We start from the raw sequence: 17,356 nt of genomic DNA, 5'->3' as shown, positions 1-17,356 counted from the left end.
GGTTTCCAGAAGAGCACTCGCCAACCGGCAGTTCCCCGAGTAAGAGCACGGGTACATAGACTGGACGAGCTTACTTCTGCTTCGATGTGTGACTAGCTGAGGATAACTTAAAAAGCGATGTCGCTCCATTTCTCAAAGCTCCTTCCACAGCTAGCTAAATGTGTAAACGGCTCTATAATTGCTGCATGAGTCCAACTCCTGCCCTTGCTCAGGAGCACCACGGGTCCTACTAAGCTTTCTTCGGTCGTCCTCTGCCCTTAGCCGCCGGCTTCGCCTTGGCTTTCGACGGCTTACTGCTGCCGCCATCCTCGTCGTCGTCATCCGCAGCTTTGGCCGGCTTCTTAACTGTCTTTTTCCCGCCCTTGGCCTTGGGCTGCTTGATGTACTTGTCCTTCTTGAGGTCGAGTTCTTCTTCCTCGTCAACTTCAGCGGGTTCGGCAACGTCGTTCTCGTCCTCTTCCTCAATAGCCTCCTCCAAGTCGGGCACATCCTTGTCAGTCTTCTTCGCGGCCACGGCCACGTCCATGTTGCTAGCTTTCATGAAGGGCACAGGATGCGATGCCGCGTTGTACCTGGAAACAAGTTAGTCTTGTCACAGCGGTCATGAGTAGGAATATGAGCAACATACATCCGGGTGAATGTCGACTTGGTCTGCGTGTCAATGTTAATCAAGTCCTCCGACTGGTACCCCACACCGAGTTCTTTGATACTATCAAAGTCCTCTCGGGTGAGGTAGTAGCTGTCCATGAGCTCGATGACGTCTGGGACGACATCCTTGCCCTCGGCCTCCAACCGTTTGACCAGCTGGTGCCAGAGCACAGGCAGATACTGTTGCCGGATCTCGTTGTGATCGCCCGACGTCCTGAGACGCATATGGGATTGGATTTCGCGGACGAAGCGACCGAGCTTTCCAGTCTTGCTGTTGTTGCCAAGCCATGATGTGAATGCGGTCTGACCGGTGAACATACCGGCGATGAAGCTTGCTGGCCTGACAGTGCTGAAGACTGCGTGTGTGGGCATCAGGCTCCAGTGCTGCTGCGGACCGTGGATCATGCGGTCGACTAGATCTCCGTCACTGATGCTCTCAGCTGCCTGATCAACAAGCTCGAGGTACTTGAGGTTCTGAATCCTGGCATTGTAGTTCTTCCCGGTTAGTGCCGCCCTGGCATTGTAGTTCTTCCCGGTTAGTGCCGCCGGCTTCGACCGCAGGTAGTTTTCTTGAATCATCAAAAAGCTGAATTCGTGGTCGTGGAAGTAGAGCTCGATCTTGTCGTTTAACGTCGCCTTGCTGGCCGGGCCAAAAAGACCTCCTCCAATCATCTTCTGGCAGATGTCCCAAGGCTTCAAGACAACGTGCTTCTCCCAGGCCTTGGTCATCGCCTTGCTTTGGTCGAAGTCCATGGTTGTCTGATCGAGCTTGGCGGTGGATAACATGTTGATTATCTGGCGGATGTCCTTGCCGCTCCCTTCGATGAGTGCGTTGATAACCTGAGGCGGCATCTTCAGACCTTCCCGATGACAGATGGTCATGATCCGGGACCGGATCTGGTCGACCGTCGGGCGTTGGAATTTGACATCGAAGGCAACGTGATCGAAAGGTTTCATCTTGGGCAACCTGCGCTCGTTGCAGATTAGAATTAGGGGTACCTCGGTCTTCTTGCAGAACTTAGCAAGGGCCCCAACGCCGCCGCGATCACCGGCAGACATGCCGTCAACCTCGTCCATGACGAGGACAATCTTCTTCTTTCCAGCGTCGATTTGCTTGCCGTCGGCTGCAAAGTAGCCCATCAGCGACGTGTTATTGAGCACATCGCTGACGCCGTTCTCAACAAGCTTCTTGCTGCGTGTGTCGCTAGCGTTGCTCTCGAGCACGTCATATCCTGCGAGCTTGGCCGCGAGGTGGGCAGCCGTTGTTTTACCAATACCGGGTGGTCCAGAGATAATGATGGCCCTGTAGCCGCCCATGCCATCCGCACCCCTTTTCTGGAAGTTATACTTGCGGTGCATCGCCCATTTGTCAAGCCAGCCCTGGATCCGCTCGACGTTCGCCTTGTTGCCGCAGATCTGGTTAAGCTGCGTGGGTGCGTACTTGGTTGTCCACAGCTGGGATAATACCCGAGTTGGCGCAGGGGGGGGGGCTCCGCGCGCTGCAGCGGCTTTCTTCGCTGCCTTCTCAGCCTCTGCCTTGCGAGCTTGTTCTTCCTTCTCCATCCGGGCTGCTTCGTCTCGAATCTTTTTCTCTTCTGCCTCCTGCTTTTGTTTGGCCTTCTCGGCGCCCTTGCCACTACCGCCGTGCGCAGGCATCGTTTTGATGAGGTAGAACAAGCCCTCCTCGTCAATCGTTTTAATCCCGTGCTCCTTGATCTTCCGGAGTTTGCTGGGGCCAGCATCGTCTCCAAGGACAACAAAATCGGTTTTGCTACTTGGTGCGCCTGTGACCTTGCCGCCATAACGCTTAACAAGGGCTTGTCCTTCTTCACGGCTGATAGTTTTGAGAAGGCCGGTAAAAACAAAGCTTTTACCCACAAGACAGTCGTCCTCGCCTTCGGGGATATCGACAGCGCCGGCCATTGGCGGCGGACCGGAATTCCCGCCCCCTGGCCCCGCTTTCCGCCAGTCAAACTTGGCGGTCGGGTCAGGCGCCGGAGCGTCAGGTGCTTGGACGGTGGGAAGGTTATCGAGAATGGCCTTGATATCGTCGGCCTCGGGCTCGGGCTGTTTCTTGGCCCTTGGGGCACGTGGTTTGGCCGGGGCGGCCTTCTTTGCGGGCTTGATATCCTCCTCGTCCTCCTCACTGTCCGAAGTCGGGGTTTTGCGTTTCCTGGCCGGCCCTTTCTTGGCTGTCGTTTTTGGGGTCGGCTCAGCTTCCTGGTCGGATTCAGCCCTGACAGGCTTACCGGCTCGAGAAGCTACTCGCTTGGGCTTGGGAAGGAAGTCTTCCTCGCTGTCTTCTTCGACATACTCGTCGTTCTTTCGTTTGTTGCCACCCTTCACATCCGCTGCGAAAATGTCATCCCCGGCATCCTCATCGTCGTCCAAAAAGGCATCGTCATCGTCCCGATCGTGCTTCTTGTAAGCGGTAATGGGCTTCTTCTTGGCTGGTTCCGGTACTAGTTTTGCTGCCGCTGGTTTGGTTCGGGGGCTCACGCGGACTTCGACGCCAGGGGTCAGACGGGTCTTGGATGCAGGCTTTGGGGTGGTATTTGTGGTATCGGGCTTCGGTTTGGACGACGCAAAGTATTTGGCAGCAGTGGTTTCTTCGCCATCCACCTCGGTACGGGCTCTACTTATGGTTAAGAATGAAAAGCGGGCCAGAGTCCAACTAGCACAACTCACGCTGCCTTCTTGCGAGGTGTGGACCTGGTCGGCTTCTTCGTCCTATAATGTCTGTTAGCCATTGGAAATTTTGGACGACGCCATGTACTTACTCGACAACCTCGTCTTCGTCGCTGTCTTCAATCACCTTACGTCCTTCTAAAATCGATTAGAACGCCATATCATCGAAAAACGCATGTTTGAGCACACGCACTACCGCGGGCCTTTTTTGGCTCTTCCTCCTTCTTGGCTGCAGGTTTCGGCGGGGGAGCACCGCTCTTGGAAGTGAAGAAGTTGCGAATGTCTGGCATGGTGGGCGATGTAATAGATCTTGTCGTTAATTCGAGTAATTTAGAGGGAAAATTAGAGGAGAGAAGGAGCGCAAATGCGCATTTATGCACCCTTCCTCCTTTTGATTTGTATTGCCGTTGGGGTCCAGGCAGATGACGGAAGCCTGGAACATTGGTCGTGAGACTTGGAGCTGCAGACGCGCTGTAATTCAAAGGGCGACGCGGTCGAACTTGGTCTTGGCATACAGCGCGCTAGAGCGTGACATGCTCAAAGTGACCGTTTAAGAGAATATCATTGTACCGGTGTCTAAAGTTCAACCGCTCTCCCGCAGTTTCTCCGATGCGATTGCTTGGGGCCTTTTTTCGGCGCTGGAGATACCCCCAGCCAAATCGTCAAGGCCGACCACCTTAGCCAATTCGATCGCCATGAGGCCAAACGCTTCATCGGGGCTCCTCAGTGCCTTTCAGGCACTAAGGATAGGGCCTGCGACACCACTCCGAGCTTCCCTCCCCCCGACGGCCATCCTGCGACCCTCGGTACCCGTTGCATCCACCCTCACTCCCCAACATGCCAGGCTATTTTCGGCGACTGCGATCCAGGCGGGGTCATGGCTGGAACCCAACCTCCCACGAAAGAAGAAGATGATGAAGGGCAGGCCCAGAGTGCCGACGGGCGGGTCAACAAAAGGCACAACAGTGGTTTGGGGCGATTACGGCTTGCGCATGTGCGACCACCACCGCAGAATCAGCGCCAAGCATCTCAAGATGGCCGAGGACACCATCAAGCAGCGGTTGCGTGGCCAGAAATATCGGCTGTACAAGAGGGTTGCTTGCAACGTTGGTGTGTTCGTCAGCGGAAACGAGGTATGTCTATGTCTAGGGTGTACTATGGAGCTTGGCAATTCACTGACACTAGCTGGTGCAAAGATGAGAATGGGTAAAGGAAAGGGTTCGTTCGACCACTGGGCCGCTAGGATTGCCATCAACCAGGTCGTTTTCGAGATCAAGGGAATCTTGCACGAGCAGGTCATCCGGGATGCCTTCCGCCTTGCGGGGAACAAGTTGCCAGGTACTGAATCTCTACCAGCATCAATTTGCATCTGCTAACCGTTTTCTAGGGCAATATGAGTTCGTCAAGAAGGGGGATCCGGCTGTTGTTGGAATCACAAAGTTGGATGGTATCACCCTGGATGACTTAAGACAGCCATGGAAGAAGCTCCCTGCAGAGGCAGCTACGCCCACACCACCGACTACGGAAACGTCGCCCTCGGCACCCCCTCCTTCGTAACCGTCGGGCTATGCTTTTTCTGTTGTATAATATGTAGACTAACACAACTGTCCATGTGCTGGGTTCATGTGTTCTTGACACAGAGCTGTAACCTCAGGTATACGAAGCACCTGTGTTCTTCTCCACTTGATTTATGAGTGCCATGGAGCACAAGACATAACCTACAATGTCCGTATCAACTGTTGAACTTGCTTGGCCGTTGACCAAGGTAGTTAAGTTTCTATCCCATCTTGTGAGGGCTGTTGCTTGTATTTTTGAAAGTCAGAAAAGACCTGGCCAATACGGACAGTAGCAACATATCGGCTTTACACGAAAAGAAAGCTTCCTATTCGGTTTTGTGTTCTCGCCCCTCGGATGCCTGCCTAGTATGGCCCGTGCACCCCCTGCAACCGCTTAATTGATTTTTGGCGACTCCTGCACGTCGCGTCACCCAGACGCGTCTTCCTCGAGTCCGCTCTTACCTGTTGAACAATTCCTACAATCTCCTGACAACAACAACTCTAAAATGGCGCTCATTGTCGACAAGCACCGGCCTAGGTCTCTAGATGCCCTCACATACCATGAGGAGCTCTCGGAACGATTGCGCTCTCTGGTAAGACGAATTTATTAACATGTGAAAGCCAGCAGCTAACCATTTGTAGGCGCAAAGCGGCGACTTCCCCCACCTCCTCGTATACGGCCCATCGGGTGCAGGCAAGAAGACAAGAATTGTTGCAACATTAAAAGAGCTATTTGGGCCCGGTGTTGAGAAGATCAAGATCGATGCGCGTGTTTTCCAAACAAGCAGCAACCGCAAGCTCGAGTTCAATATCGTTGCCTCCATCTACCACCTCGAAATTACACCCTCCGATGTCGGCAGCTACGACCGGGTTGTCGTGCAGGACTTGCTCAAGGAGGTTGCGCAGACACAGCAAGTCGACCAGTCGGCGAGACAGAAGTTCAAGGTGGTTGTGATCAACGAGGCCGACCACCTTAGCAGAGATGCTCAGGCAGCGCTGCGTCGGACGATGGAGAAATACTCGCCCAACCTGCGGCTCATCCTCCTTGCCAATTCTACTGCGAACATCATCGCACCTATCCGATCGCGTACCCTGCTTGTCCGGGTTGCGGCCCCGACACAGGATGAGATCAGTGATGTGCTGGCTGCGTCGGCGAAGAAGGAGGGGTGGCCGGTGGTGAAGGGCCTGCATCAGAGGATTGCCAAAGAGAGCGGACGGAACCTGCGCAAGGCGCTCCTGATGTTTGAGGCGGTACACGCACAGAAGTAAGTCACCCCTGATACTCCGGCAATTGTAAGACTGTGTGATACTAACTCGTCTGCCTTGCAGCGAGAAAGTCACAGACACCACACCAATACCGCCCCCAGATTGGGAGGCGCTCATCGGTCAGATCGCCAAGGAGATCATGGAGGAGCACACACCAGCCCGAATCCTGCAGGTCCGATCGAAGTTGTACGATTTGTTGACACACTGCATCCCCGCAACCACGATCCTGAGGACGCTCACCTTCAAGTTGATCCCACTCATTGATGATGCGCTCAAGGCGGATGTCATCAAGTGGGCCGCCTTCTTCGAGCACAGGATTCGGACAGGCACAAAGGTGATTTTCCATCTTGAAGCGTTTGTGGCCAAGTTTATGAGGATATTTGAGATGTATTTGATGAGCATAGATATGTGAAGGGGCTCGTTGGATTAGGCGTTTGAGGTGGGTGCCAGGAGTTGAGCAGAATACAATTGCATGACATCCCAATGGTTAACAGGCCAGAACCTTTGTTTACTACTGATATGCCTTGTAACGTTTGAAGGCGACACTGAACCCAAGCTCGGCTAGAGTTGCATGGCATTGTATACACCCATCTGGCTGCCGGAGTTGAAACGCACCCTAACCCTGATATACCCTCGGTGTCCTCGAGCCACCTGGCGATTTCCGAACTCTTGATTCGCCAACAGCTGTCTGTGGGGCCGTTTCCTACAAGTTACAGCTGCATCAAACTGCCGTGCCGTTGAAAGGCGCGACCGTGTCCCCAACAAGCAAGGCCAGCTGTTGTTGGAAACCGAAACCTCGAATTCCATGACCGACCAACGACGAATCCCGCCCGACCCAATTATCGCAACTGCCAAACAAAGTCCCAGGCTGGCTACTTGATAGCCAATCCGATAGCTGCTCTGCTGCGGCAGCCCGACACTGCGATCCCGAAGCTATCGAGTTTACGTTGTGCGCCTGGGGGCGAACCGAGAGAGATAGCGCTGCTTCAAGATGGTGCTCAACCTCTTTCGCGTGGCCGGTATGGATGCCTCTGGGGAGGGGTGATGTGGGGAGAATCAAGAGGGGCTGACATTGGCTTTCCTAGGGGATTTCTCCCATCTGGCATCCATCTTTATCCTACTGCATAAGATTATCCAGCTCAAGGTGCGCATTGTTGCCATTGTCGCATTGCCATCTCCCTAGGGATGCTAACACCCAATTGCGCAGAGCTGCTCCGGCATTTCATTCAAGTCTCAGGTCCTATACCTGATTGTCTACGTCACAAGATACCTAGGTATGCCTCCTCCCACACCCTCCTCAGTGTTCAATGGCGAGTCGTCGCATCAGCAGCCATGCCACTAACCACCACAACCCCGCCCCCGCAGATCTCCCATGGACACACTCGCCGTACAACTTCATCTTCAAGATCCTCTTCATCTGCTCGCAGTTCTACACCATCTACCTGATGGCGCGCGAGTACAAGCCGACCAACGACGCCAACCTGGACACCTTCCGCGTGGAATACCTCCTCGGATTCGCGGTGGCGCTCGCGCTGCTCTTCCCCGTGCGGTACACGGTGCTCGAGGTGTTCTGGGCCTTCTCCATCTGGCTGGAGAGCGTGGCCATTCTGCCGCAGCTGTTCATGCTGCAGCGCACGGGCGAGGCCGAGGCCATCACCGCCCACTACCTCTTCGCCCTCGGCACCTACCGCGCCCTGTACATCCCCAACTGGATCTACCGCTACATGACCGAGACCACCCACAAGATTGACACCGTCGCTGTCGTAGCCGGTGTTATGCAGACGCTACTGTATAGCGATTTCTTTTGGATCTATTACACCAAGGTCATGAAGGGCGAGAAGTTTAAGCTGCCAGTTTAAAGGCGGTCGGGTCGTGTGGGATTTTGGGAGGATAGGGAGTGGGACTAGGATGTGAGAATCAAGAAACTCCTGGGTGCAAGCTGACACCCTCGCCTGGTCTTTGTTGTGTCTGGTGATTTGGTGTGGTGTGGTATAGTATGGGGTGAAGGGTAAAATGTGTGATGAATGACACGGATGGGTGGGTGGGACAATGTCATAATTACGACAAGCTGGGCTGGCGGCGGCGGCGAATCGGGCCAGGCCGTCCGGTCTGACAAACTGTTTTCCATTGTTGTTGGGGAATGGAAAAGACGGACCTGCATGTCTGGCGTTCGGAGATGTTGGCTGGTTATTATTCCGTCGGACTTGGAGGTGACGGCGGCGGCGGCGGCTATGGGCTCGGATACTGTGTTTTGAACTGTCTTCGGTGTATATAGATAACAGTTTTTGTGTGTAAAAATTGGGAATGTGCGTGTTATTTCCAAGGGGGCTGGTGCCCGTAGGATTGGGAGTGTGAGGTTGGTCATGAAAAAGGGGGGATTTCCTTCTCAATGAATGGCCTATGTCGGTGTTGACGAGGCCGATAAGAAATGTCTGGAACAGCCAAGACAAGAGCTTACTCGACCCAACCCCAATCGGCGGGTGAAGTAGCTGCCGAGTGGTCTAAGTGGATGGCACCATCTTCCAACACAGCACACCAACACCGGTAACGAGCACCCATCTGAGACGCACCGACCAGAAGAAAGCAGAACCAGAGCCCGGAAACCCTATTGTTCCCGTCTTTTTTTAGTGGAAACCCGGGAAAGGCAGCACCCAAGCATAAAACCAGCCCATTTGCTGTTTGAGGTCAAGCGAGAAGCATTAACACCCCCGCGCCCATCCGTCTCAGGTCACCCCGGCACCTCCCGATTCGGCCGACCCCGGGACATCCGTGCGCCCCGGTGCGGTGTGCCTCCGGCGCGATCTGCGCCAGGCTCCGGGGTCGACTGGGCTTGGCTGGACTTGGATGCCAACGGCTGTGGCTTTTCTCGGGGGTTTCGTCTGGTTGGTGTCTGATGGGATGACGGGCCGGGGCGTCTTGGTGCCTCTTGGTGGCTGCTACCAGGGAGCTACGCAGTGCCGACTGTCGTGATAGCCGGCCAGCATCAAGGCATGATAGCGTGGGGGGTTGTTACCGTCTCCTGCTCACGCCGGTTCTACTCTCCCCCCTCGATGATCTGCCACTGCTCGGTTGCGAGTTTGTTTCCGGTCCTTGTTGGGCAGTATGGCATAGTAAACCTGGTTCCAGCTTCTGATCCTCTAAACGACGAGTCGGGAGAAAGCTATGCAAACATTTCTTCTTTTACCCTCCCACTGCCCGCCTCTGTTTGTTTCTGTCCTCTCCCTCTCTCTCTCTTCTCCCGTTTTGGCTAATTCCCCATCCACCCTTTCCCTCCCTTCCCACACCCGTCAGTCCTTCTGGCTGAAAGGATGATCGCCAGGTCCGCCGTCCCTCGTGCTACTCTCCTTCGATTCTGCCGCCGGCGGTAATACTCAGTTGTTTGGTTATTGGCTTCTTTTATGATTCTCGCGCGCCATGGCCAGGAAGCCGTTGTTATTCCCGCGTCTTTCGCTTCTCTTTCTAATATGCTCGAGCTGTGCTTGGGTCGGTAATGGGGTAGCATACGAGCCGGTTCCGGTGGTGGTACCGGTTAATGGGAAGGAGGCCGTCATCGGAGGGGCGGGAGGGCCCGAGCCGGTATGGAGGAGGATACCGGGTGAGGTGGAGGGTCGGAGTGTCCCGCATCCCCGGTCGCCGCCCGCCGAGCCGGCCCATGTGGTCCGGGGCGGGTGCGAAGCCATGATCACGCCGCCCCCGTCACTTTTAGCACGGCAAGACCAGGGGCAGATCCAAGCGCTCAGCAGCCAGCTGGAACAGGTCAGCAACCAGTTCCGATCCGTCAGCCAGGCGAGCCAGCAAGTGAGCCAGTCCAGCCAGCAGCTTAGCCAGTCGCTGCAGCAGGCCACCCAACGGCTCAGCCAAACGGAGCAGCAGCTGGCGAGCGCCCGCCTACAGCAGGGCAACGCCGAATCGGCTTCGCGGTCAATGTCGCAGGCCTCGGCGGAGGCGTCGCGGCGGGGGGACGAGGCAAGGGCCAGTGCAGACCGTGCCATCTCGCAGGCGATTCAATCAGCATCGCAGAGCGCCAGTCGTGCATTATCCGAGAATATGGCGAGCCTGACCAGCTCCATGGGCGCGAGCTTCTCGAGTGCTCTTCGGCTGGCTAGCCAGAGTGCAGCGGATGCGTCAAGATCGGCGGCGAGCGTGGCGCAAAAGGCACAAGCCGATGCCACGGCTCTGCGGGTAGGTCTACTGCTGCATATACGATATGTTGGCATGAAGTGGCTAACCAAATCCCAGGACCAAGCCAATACACAAATCCAACAAGCCCAAGGCGCCGCGCTCTCCGTGACGCAAACGGCCTTGGCAGTAGTAGGCGGCATCATCGGCTCGTCGCTGCTCACAGGCATAGTGTTCGTGCTCGTCCTCCGCAGAAAGCGCAACAACAAGCGCCGGCGCCTCGGTCGCGGGGGCGGCGAGAGTGGCATCAACGGCAACATCGGCTACCCCCAGCTGACCGGCACCTCCAACAAAGCATACTCAATCTCCTCCTCTAAAAAGGACTACTCCACCAGCGACGACGGCCGCAGCAGTACCTACAGCACCGACGACGCCGGCTTCCGCTTCCCCTCCGATCTCAAGCAGCCAGCAGCAACCGCCACATCAATACCCAGAAAGGGCGTCGGCTACGCAGTCAGCTACTACGGCCCCCGCAAATCCACCATCAACACCACCACCACGACGCGAGACCCCCCGCCCAAATTCCAACTCGGCAACCCACCCCCACCAAGAACCACAGCACAAACAGCAGCAGCAGCAGCCGCCGCCGCAGGGGGTGGTGGTAAATTCAGCCTTTTTCCCAGCCCCAAAGCTACCAATCCCACTAATCCAACGGCGGCGGTGACATCGGCAGGTGGGGTGGGGCAGAGGGCGTCGAGTGGGAGTGTGCCGACTTTGGATCGGTGGTTGAGGGATGGTACGGATGTGAGTCCGTTTGGGACGTTGGGGAAGTGAGGGGGGTGGGTGGGTGGTGGTGTGCGGGTGTGGTGTTGTGGGTATTTAATAATGAGGTGGGCTGGTTTGGGGGGAGGGTGCAGGTTGTGTTTTGTTATATACCCCCTTTTATTCATGCATCAGTTGGTTAGATAGTAATTACAACTCAACGTTAATAGGAGACCGTGATTTTCCTAAGGGCATACCATCCAACTCGAGTACCTGTGTTCAACGTTGTCGAATAGGTACGTAAGTAAGATGCCATGCTGAGTCGAGAGCAAACAACGGCAGAATTCTGCTGCGAGAAGATGTTGAAACTGCGGTAATTCGGCATTGAGGAACCTGTTAAAGATGATTCAGGGTCGAGTTCGATAAGTCAAAGTCAGTACCCGTGACAGTGTCCCCAGACTCTATGAAATGCTTACAACTGCGCTCAGACACAACTTCTTAACAATGGGCTATCCCGGCCACCAAGACCATTCGGGTTCCCTTCTAACTTCGAATCATCTGGGCATGTGGCCCCCTTCTTCTGTTAGACCGTCGGGGATGCAAATACCATGGGTCAGGTGAACCGCCATGTGACCAGATACATCGCTCGGACCGCTCCCAGACGCAAGGTCTGAGGCCTTGACACGTGCAGAGGTGCCTAGATTCTGAGAACTTCCTCTAAATCTAGGCCCCCAGGTCCCTGTTTGGCCGAGGCATCCTAAAACCTTTCAACAACATTCAGACAAGCCACCAGTTACCGCATCGCGTATCGCACGCCCCCCCTATAGTCTATCCAAGCCGTGGCCATCCAGAATTAACTACTAGCATTCATTGTCGTCGCCATTCCGTACATTCAACGGCCGGACGTTATTTGCCAGCCTAACTATCATCTAAGCCTTTCAATCGCGTCACCCAAACCAACCATGAGAGCCATCTCAGCTTACCTTTCTACGAAGAAGCTCACCTTTTTGCTGACCGCCCTCTTCGGCCTCTCCATCCTCATCAGCACTGCTGCCGTGGGGAGAGGGGGTGGCGAGCCCCTACTACTGTATGCCCAGCAGGACAAGAAGCACAGCTCGCCCGGAAGGCAACCGCCGCCTTCGCAGTACCGTTCGCCACCAGAACCGGCTTTAGAGTACAAATACTTTCACGAAGCCGGCGACAACCTCGTCCTAGCCCGTACAGCACCTCCCCCCACCCCCAATTCCAATCTCCCAACTAACACACCCGCACAGACTACGACGCCCGCTTTTACCAAGGCCACATCCCCCACAACAAACGTACGCCAACCCCCCCCTCCCCCCACCTCAATCCCCAAACCCCCCCCCTCGGGATAACGTAATAACTCCCCCAAACAGACCGCACAACCCTAACCCACCTGATCCGCTCCTATCTCACCACCTTCTCCTCCCACGGCCTCCCGACCTGGCTCGCCCACGGCACGCTGCTGGGGTGGTGGTGGAGCGGGCGGATCCTGCCGTGGGACGGGGACGTGGACGCGCAGGTCAGCGGGGCGACGCTGGGCTGGTTGGTGGCGAGGGGGTGGAATCAGAGTCGGTTTGTTTATCATGAGGAGGAGTATGAGTATTTTGATGAGTATGAGTATTATGATGAGGATGTGGTGCGAGAAGGGGAGGGACGGCGGCGGCGCCGTGTGCGTCAGCGGGAGTATTTCCTTGATGTGAACGCGTTCGCGACGCAGACGCGGCGGAGCGGCGGTGAGAATGTGATTGATGCGCGGTGGATTGATGTCGAGACGGGGGTGTTTGTGGATATTACTGCGTTGTTGGAGCGGGATCCCGACGGCCGGCCCGGGGTGTGGAGTTGTAAGAACTTTCACGAGTACCCGACGGGGCAGCTGTTCCCGCTGCGGGAGACCGAGTTCGAGGGGGTGCCCGCGCTGGTGCCGTGGGGGTACCACAGCATGTTGATCGGGGAGTATGGGGTGAGCAGCCTGGCTTTTACCGAGTGGGCTGGGTAGGTTTCTCTTTGAGGTGAGTGATTAAGGTAGGTAGGGGTTGCTAACACACTGTCTGCAGGCATCGATGGGAACCTGAATTAGGAGTGTGGCTCAAGACGAACAAGACGGAAGGTGGAGAGCGCTGATAAGACGAAGATAGGTAGAAATGATGGCACGGAGACGCAGAAGGCTGAAGTTGTCTCTGTAATCCTCCATTAGTAGTTGCTAGTAACAAGGCCATACAGAGGTATCTGTTGGCACACTTACTACCCTGACCAGGTCTAGTGTAGACCGGACAGCGTTAGATACACTCGATAGTTAATCGATATCCGTAAACTTCACAAACCTCGTCATGTGGCCACCGACCTGAGTAACACACATCCACACACTCTATTCAACCCCGGCATCTATCGTACCTAGCAACCGACACTACTCACACAGGCAGCCCCTCATCCATCGCCTCGTCCCGCTCCAGCCTCTCCAGCCCATTACACGCCGCGCCATATACCTTCAGCGGCACGGCCACCTCAAAGCTCTCACACATTAGATTCTCCACCCCCACCAGCACCAGCCCACCGCGATCATCCCTCGAGATCTCCTCCAGCAACGGATGCGGCTGCTGCTGTTGCTGCTTCTGGGCCTTGGCCTCTTTCTCCCTCCGCCTCTCCCCCTCCAGCATCCCCTCACCCTCCGCCGCAGCACTCCCACCCTCCCCACCATCCTCCCCATCCCCGCTCTCCTCATAAAGCACCTGCGACGCCAGCGGCGTGGGCGCGACCACCGCGGCGGCTTGCACCGGCACGACAAACTCCAGCCGGACCTTCCACTCGAGGCCCACGCCGCTGGTGACGAACTCCGGGGTGGCGGCGACGGGGATGGCGGCGGTGAAGACCCAGCGGCGGGCGTAGAGGGCGGCCTCGCTGCCGCTGCCCCAGACCTTGCGGGTGACGCGGTTGACGCTGGCCTCGGAGCGCAGCGCCAGGCTCGCGTCCACCTTCTCGGCCGTTTCCAGCGCGGCGTGCACCGCGTAGCACTGCACCTCGGCGCCCTGGAAGTCGACGACGCACGTCACGGTCTCGCCGAGCCGGTAGGCGGGCCGCGTGAGCATGACGACGCCCACGCGGCGGCCGTTGCGGGCGATCTCGAAGCGGTTCGGGGACTGGTTGTTGCTTGGGCCGCCACTGCCACCGCCGGCGAAGTTGGAGCGGAGGATCGCGAGATCGATGGCTTCTTTGGCGGTGGGCGGTGGCATGAAGGGGTGATGGTCCGAGACGGACATGATGGAGGGGCGGCGGGAGGAGGTCGGGGAGTGGGGGGTCAGGGGGGCGCTCGGGCTTAGGAGGGCGCCACTTGCTTGGTTGGGATCGTGTTGCGGGCGAGAGAGTAGGTCGTCTACGTAGGTGAGGAAGGAGGCCATTGTAGAGGCTGTCGACGAAGAGGGTGTCGATTTGCCGTTGGTTTTCTGTTGTGTGCCGGTGACGGTTTGAACGCGGGCCTGGTCCCGCAGGAGGATGTATGGGGACATTAGGTCGTGGCCTAATATCTCTCCGTGGCTGTTAACGCTGCCTAATACTCGGAACGGCACGTCCACGGACTTGACCCGTTGCTCCTTGGAGCCGCCGGGCCGCTGGGTACCTATGACAAGGCTGTATGATATCTTCATCGCCTTCCCGCGATGCGTTGGTGGTAGTCCCTTGGGTAGCTTGAAAGTGTACTCGTACGCCTTGCTCTCGCCTGGAGCCAGTTGTAGATCGACAAACAAAATAGACTGCGGCGTAGATAGTAGGGGTACCGCTTTCGAGTTGGCAATCCCGCGCATCTCCTTGATGCTGCTGAGTTCGCCGCCGCCCAATAGCTCGCCAATAGAGCTCGTGATATTGCCCCATCCGAACCCGCGCAGCAACCCGCTATCGCGTTTTGGCGTCTCCAACCCGACAACGCCGCCGCCCTGGCCGCCCACGACAGCTTTCCGTTTGACGGCCTCAAAGGGCCCGATATTTATGAGTGACCCGTCCAGCGTAAAGGATCCTTGGATCTGAGCATAGCCCATCATCAGCGTTTCGGGTAGTCTCGCGGCGCTCGCAGCAAGGCCCGACGTCCTCCTGTTGTGTGGCGGGCGGACTTGCGACCGCTGGGGCGGTTGCGTCACATATTCTGAGGCAAATGTCTCGGAGGAGTTGTTGCTGAGAGAATAGAACTGGCCGTTACTCCTCGGTGTCCCGGCTATGCTCAGTGTTGACAAAATCTTCGCGGTCGGTGCCACCCCTTGTTGGTTTATGGTCGGGACGAGCTCCCTCGTCCTCATTGGTAATCCACTTGATGTCGGCCTGGTCGGGTTTTGGTTGGCAAGCCCCCCCACGGTCCCGGGTGTCGTTGGCGAGGGGGACATGGGGAATTTGAACTGGGCGAGTGGATTTGGCGATACCGGCGATGGGCGGGAGAACTCGGCTCTCGGGGTGTCGGGCGCGGTCCCCGTGCCCGGTCGGCGGCCATTGATGTTCCGTTCCGGCGGGTACGATGCGTGGAATAGCGGGGACGACTGGGAACTCGATCCCTTGGGATGCGTAGCGGAAAAGAAAACAAACGTCAGCACTTCTTCCCCCCCCCCCCCCCCCCTAACATCCCCCAACCAAACTCACCAGAACGCGGCCCATTGAGCAGCCCACCACGGGGCAATATCTGCAAACTCGACGCCCTCGCATGTCCCCTCGGCCGCGGCGGCTTCGGCGAAGACGAAACACCAGCCTGCCCATCATCAACCGTACTCAGCGAGCCAATCGAGACAATCGACACCGACCGCTTGTGCCTGTGCCCATTCCCATTCCCATGCCCATTGCCATTCCCCATCCCATTCCCCCCTACACTCCCACCCTCCCCATTCCTCACCCCCCTCCCACCACCACCACCACCACCACCGGCACCCTGCGCAGGCGCCCAACCCACGGACCCCGCCCTCGCCCTCGACGCAGCAGACGGCACCGAAAGCGACAAGCTGGAGCGATGGCCCCTCGCGCCGCCCGACGGGGGCGGCGCCAGCCCGCCCCCCGAGGAAGTGGTATGCTTGGCGGCGCGGGCGGGGTGTAGTGGCGAGGGCTGGCGCGGGCCACGGTGGTGGTGGGAGGCGTTGGGCGGGAAGGGTTTTAGGGTGTTTGTTGTGGTTGTGGAGGGGGATGGTGAGGGGGTGGTGGAGGAGGAGGCGGTGGGCTGGCGGGCGACATTCTTGAAGGTGATGGTGCACTTGAGCTCTTCGCCGGCGAAGACGACTTGCTCGTGCCAGCGGACGAAGACGCGGATGTTGCTGCTTGTGTTGCTGTTGCTGTGGTTGTGGTTGTGGTTGGCGGGGGGAGTGTTGAAGCTGTTGCTGGGGCCGTCGGGCGGCATGGTTGGGAACTTGGGTTGGTGATTCCGTCCGGTTTGGGGGAGACCGACCGGGCTTCAATCGATAATCGATGGGGGCGGGAAGCGGGAAACAGGGGATCGGGGATTATGGATTGGGGATTTGGTGTTATACTCTTTCGTCGAAGAGGCAATTGGTCGCCGGATTCGTCAAGCCGCTTGATTCAGCATTGCTAAGGCGTAGCATCTCGCGTTAGAGCGATGCACAGTGTAAGAGTCGGGTTTGAGACGGGACGCGGTCGGGTCCGCGGAGTCGTTGCTTTCTTTCAGTTGAGGTCCATAGGTCGTCAGCGCTGTGGACCGCGATCGCCCGGATCCTGGCCGCCATGAGCTCACTGAACAGGGGCACAGAACTTAGTCAGGGGATCTTGGCATCAACACCTGACCCTAACCCTCATAAACCGCTGAACAACCCCTTTTACATATTGTTTGGATGACGTTGGGCTGGCTAGAGATTCAGGCGAAGATGTCTGGTATTATCTACCAAATCTATACTCTATTCAGAGACCCCATTTTCACCCACCAAGTACCCCCCAATAAATGACCCATCCCATCCCCGTCCCATCCCCCTCACTTACTCACTCACTCCCACCGTCCACCACCACCCCCTCCCCCTCCCCCTTCCTCCTCCACGTCAGGACCTGACACGCCCAATCCGCCTGCTGAGTCATAACCTCCTTCCCGACTTGCGGCCTCCGCGGAAGGCCCCAGGACCCTCATTCCAGGGCTAGAAGGCGGGCGCGTAGCATCGCAGACGGCATCGTCTACTGTGCCAACATATAATGGCGTTGTGAGAGATGGGAATAATAATGTTCGCCTATAGTCGGAAACGAAATCAAGGATGGAAGAGCGGTCGTCGATTGAGGGCGAGCACTAGGTGTTTCCATGGCCTCGTCCCCAATACTAGGAGGATCTGGCCCGG

The 17,356-nt window shown here is 57.0% G+C and overlaps 8 protein-coding genes across 8 annotated transcripts in view; 5 read left to right on the top strand and 3 right to left on the bottom strand.

The window, feature by feature from the left end:
- Positions 1-229: 229 nt before the first annotated feature.
- Positions 230-3,626, bottom strand: CHGG_10415 (uncharacterized protein; the record flags this gene model as incomplete). Its single annotated transcript, XM_001228341.1, has 5 exons — positions 230-572; positions 629-3,283; positions 3,337-3,378; positions 3,429-3,474; positions 3,530-3,626. The coding sequence occupies 5 exons, from the start codon at positions 3,624-3,626 to the stop codon at positions 230-232; spliced, it is 3,183 nt and encodes a 1,060-aa protein (XP_001228342.1).
- A 405-nt stretch (positions 3,627-4,031) lies between these two features.
- CHGG_10414 (mitochondrial 54S ribosomal protein YmL47) lies at positions 4,032-4,893 on the top strand (the record flags this gene model as incomplete). Its single annotated transcript, XM_001228340.1, has 3 exons — positions 4,032-4,469; positions 4,533-4,674; positions 4,724-4,893. 3 exons carry the CDS (start codon positions 4,032-4,034, stop codon positions 4,891-4,893), a joined length of 750 nt encoding a protein of 249 aa, XP_001228341.1.
- Positions 4,894-5,398: 505 nt separating this feature from the next.
- Positions 5,399-6,570, top strand: CHGG_10413 (uncharacterized protein; the record flags this gene model as incomplete). The annotated part of the gene is made up of 3 exons (XM_001228339.1): positions 5,399-5,485; positions 5,535-6,157; positions 6,222-6,570. The coding sequence occupies 3 exons, from the start codon at positions 5,399-5,401 to the stop codon at positions 6,568-6,570; spliced, it is 1,059 nt and encodes a 352-aa protein (XP_001228340.1).
- A 579-nt stretch (positions 6,571-7,149) lies between these two features.
- Positions 7,150-8,017, top strand: CHGG_10412 (uncharacterized protein; the record flags this gene model as incomplete). Its single annotated transcript, XM_001228338.1, has 4 exons — positions 7,150-7,177; positions 7,244-7,302; positions 7,366-7,432; positions 7,524-8,017. 4 exons carry the CDS (start codon positions 7,150-7,152, stop codon positions 8,015-8,017), a joined length of 648 nt encoding a protein of 215 aa, XP_001228339.1.
- A 1,555-nt stretch (positions 8,018-9,572) lies between these two features.
- On the top strand, positions 9,573-11,111 carry CHGG_10411 (uncharacterized protein; the record flags this gene model as incomplete). Its single annotated transcript, XM_001228337.1, has 2 exons — positions 9,573-10,340; positions 10,398-11,111. The coding sequence occupies 2 exons, from the start codon at positions 9,573-9,575 to the stop codon at positions 11,109-11,111; spliced, it is 1,482 nt and encodes a 493-aa protein (XP_001228338.1).
- Positions 11,112-12,001: 890 nt separating this feature from the next.
- Positions 12,002-13,184, top strand: CHGG_10410 (uncharacterized protein; the record flags this gene model as incomplete). Its single annotated transcript, XM_001228336.1, has 4 exons — positions 12,002-12,257; positions 12,314-12,358; positions 12,437-13,055; positions 13,118-13,184. 4 exons carry the CDS (start codon positions 12,002-12,004, stop codon positions 13,182-13,184), a joined length of 987 nt encoding a protein of 328 aa, XP_001228337.1.
- A 287-nt stretch (positions 13,185-13,471) lies between these two features.
- Positions 13,472-16,419, bottom strand: CHGG_10409 (uncharacterized protein; the record flags this gene model as incomplete). The annotated part of the gene is made up of 3 exons (XM_001228335.1): positions 13,472-15,365; positions 15,678-15,783; positions 15,909-16,419. 3 exons carry the CDS (start codon positions 16,417-16,419, stop codon positions 13,472-13,474), a joined length of 2,511 nt encoding a protein of 836 aa, XP_001228336.1.
- A 731-nt stretch (positions 16,420-17,150) lies between these two features.
- The window catches only part of CHGG_10408 (uncharacterized protein), a gene marked incomplete at both ends in the record, with an annotated part of 5,224 nt that continues 5,018 nt past the window's right edge, over positions 17,151-17,356 (bottom strand). Inside the window, one exon of the mRNA XM_001228334.1 lies at positions 17,151-17,198. Within this exon, the coding sequence (XP_001228335.1) occupies positions 17,151-17,198 (48 nt within the window). The remainder of the gene's footprint in view (positions 17,199-17,356) is intronic.

This window comes from Chaetomium globosum, genomic scaffold (genome assembly GCF_000143365.1).
Source record: "Chaetomium globosum CBS 148.51 scaffold_7 genomic scaffold, whole genome shotgun sequence".
NCBI classification, from domain to species: Eukaryota; Fungi; Ascomycota; class Sordariomycetes; order Sordariales; family Chaetomiaceae; genus Chaetomium; species Chaetomium globosum.
The sequence above is the reverse complement of the archived record's forward strand: the minus strand, read 5'-3'. Positions and strand labels throughout refer to the sequence as shown.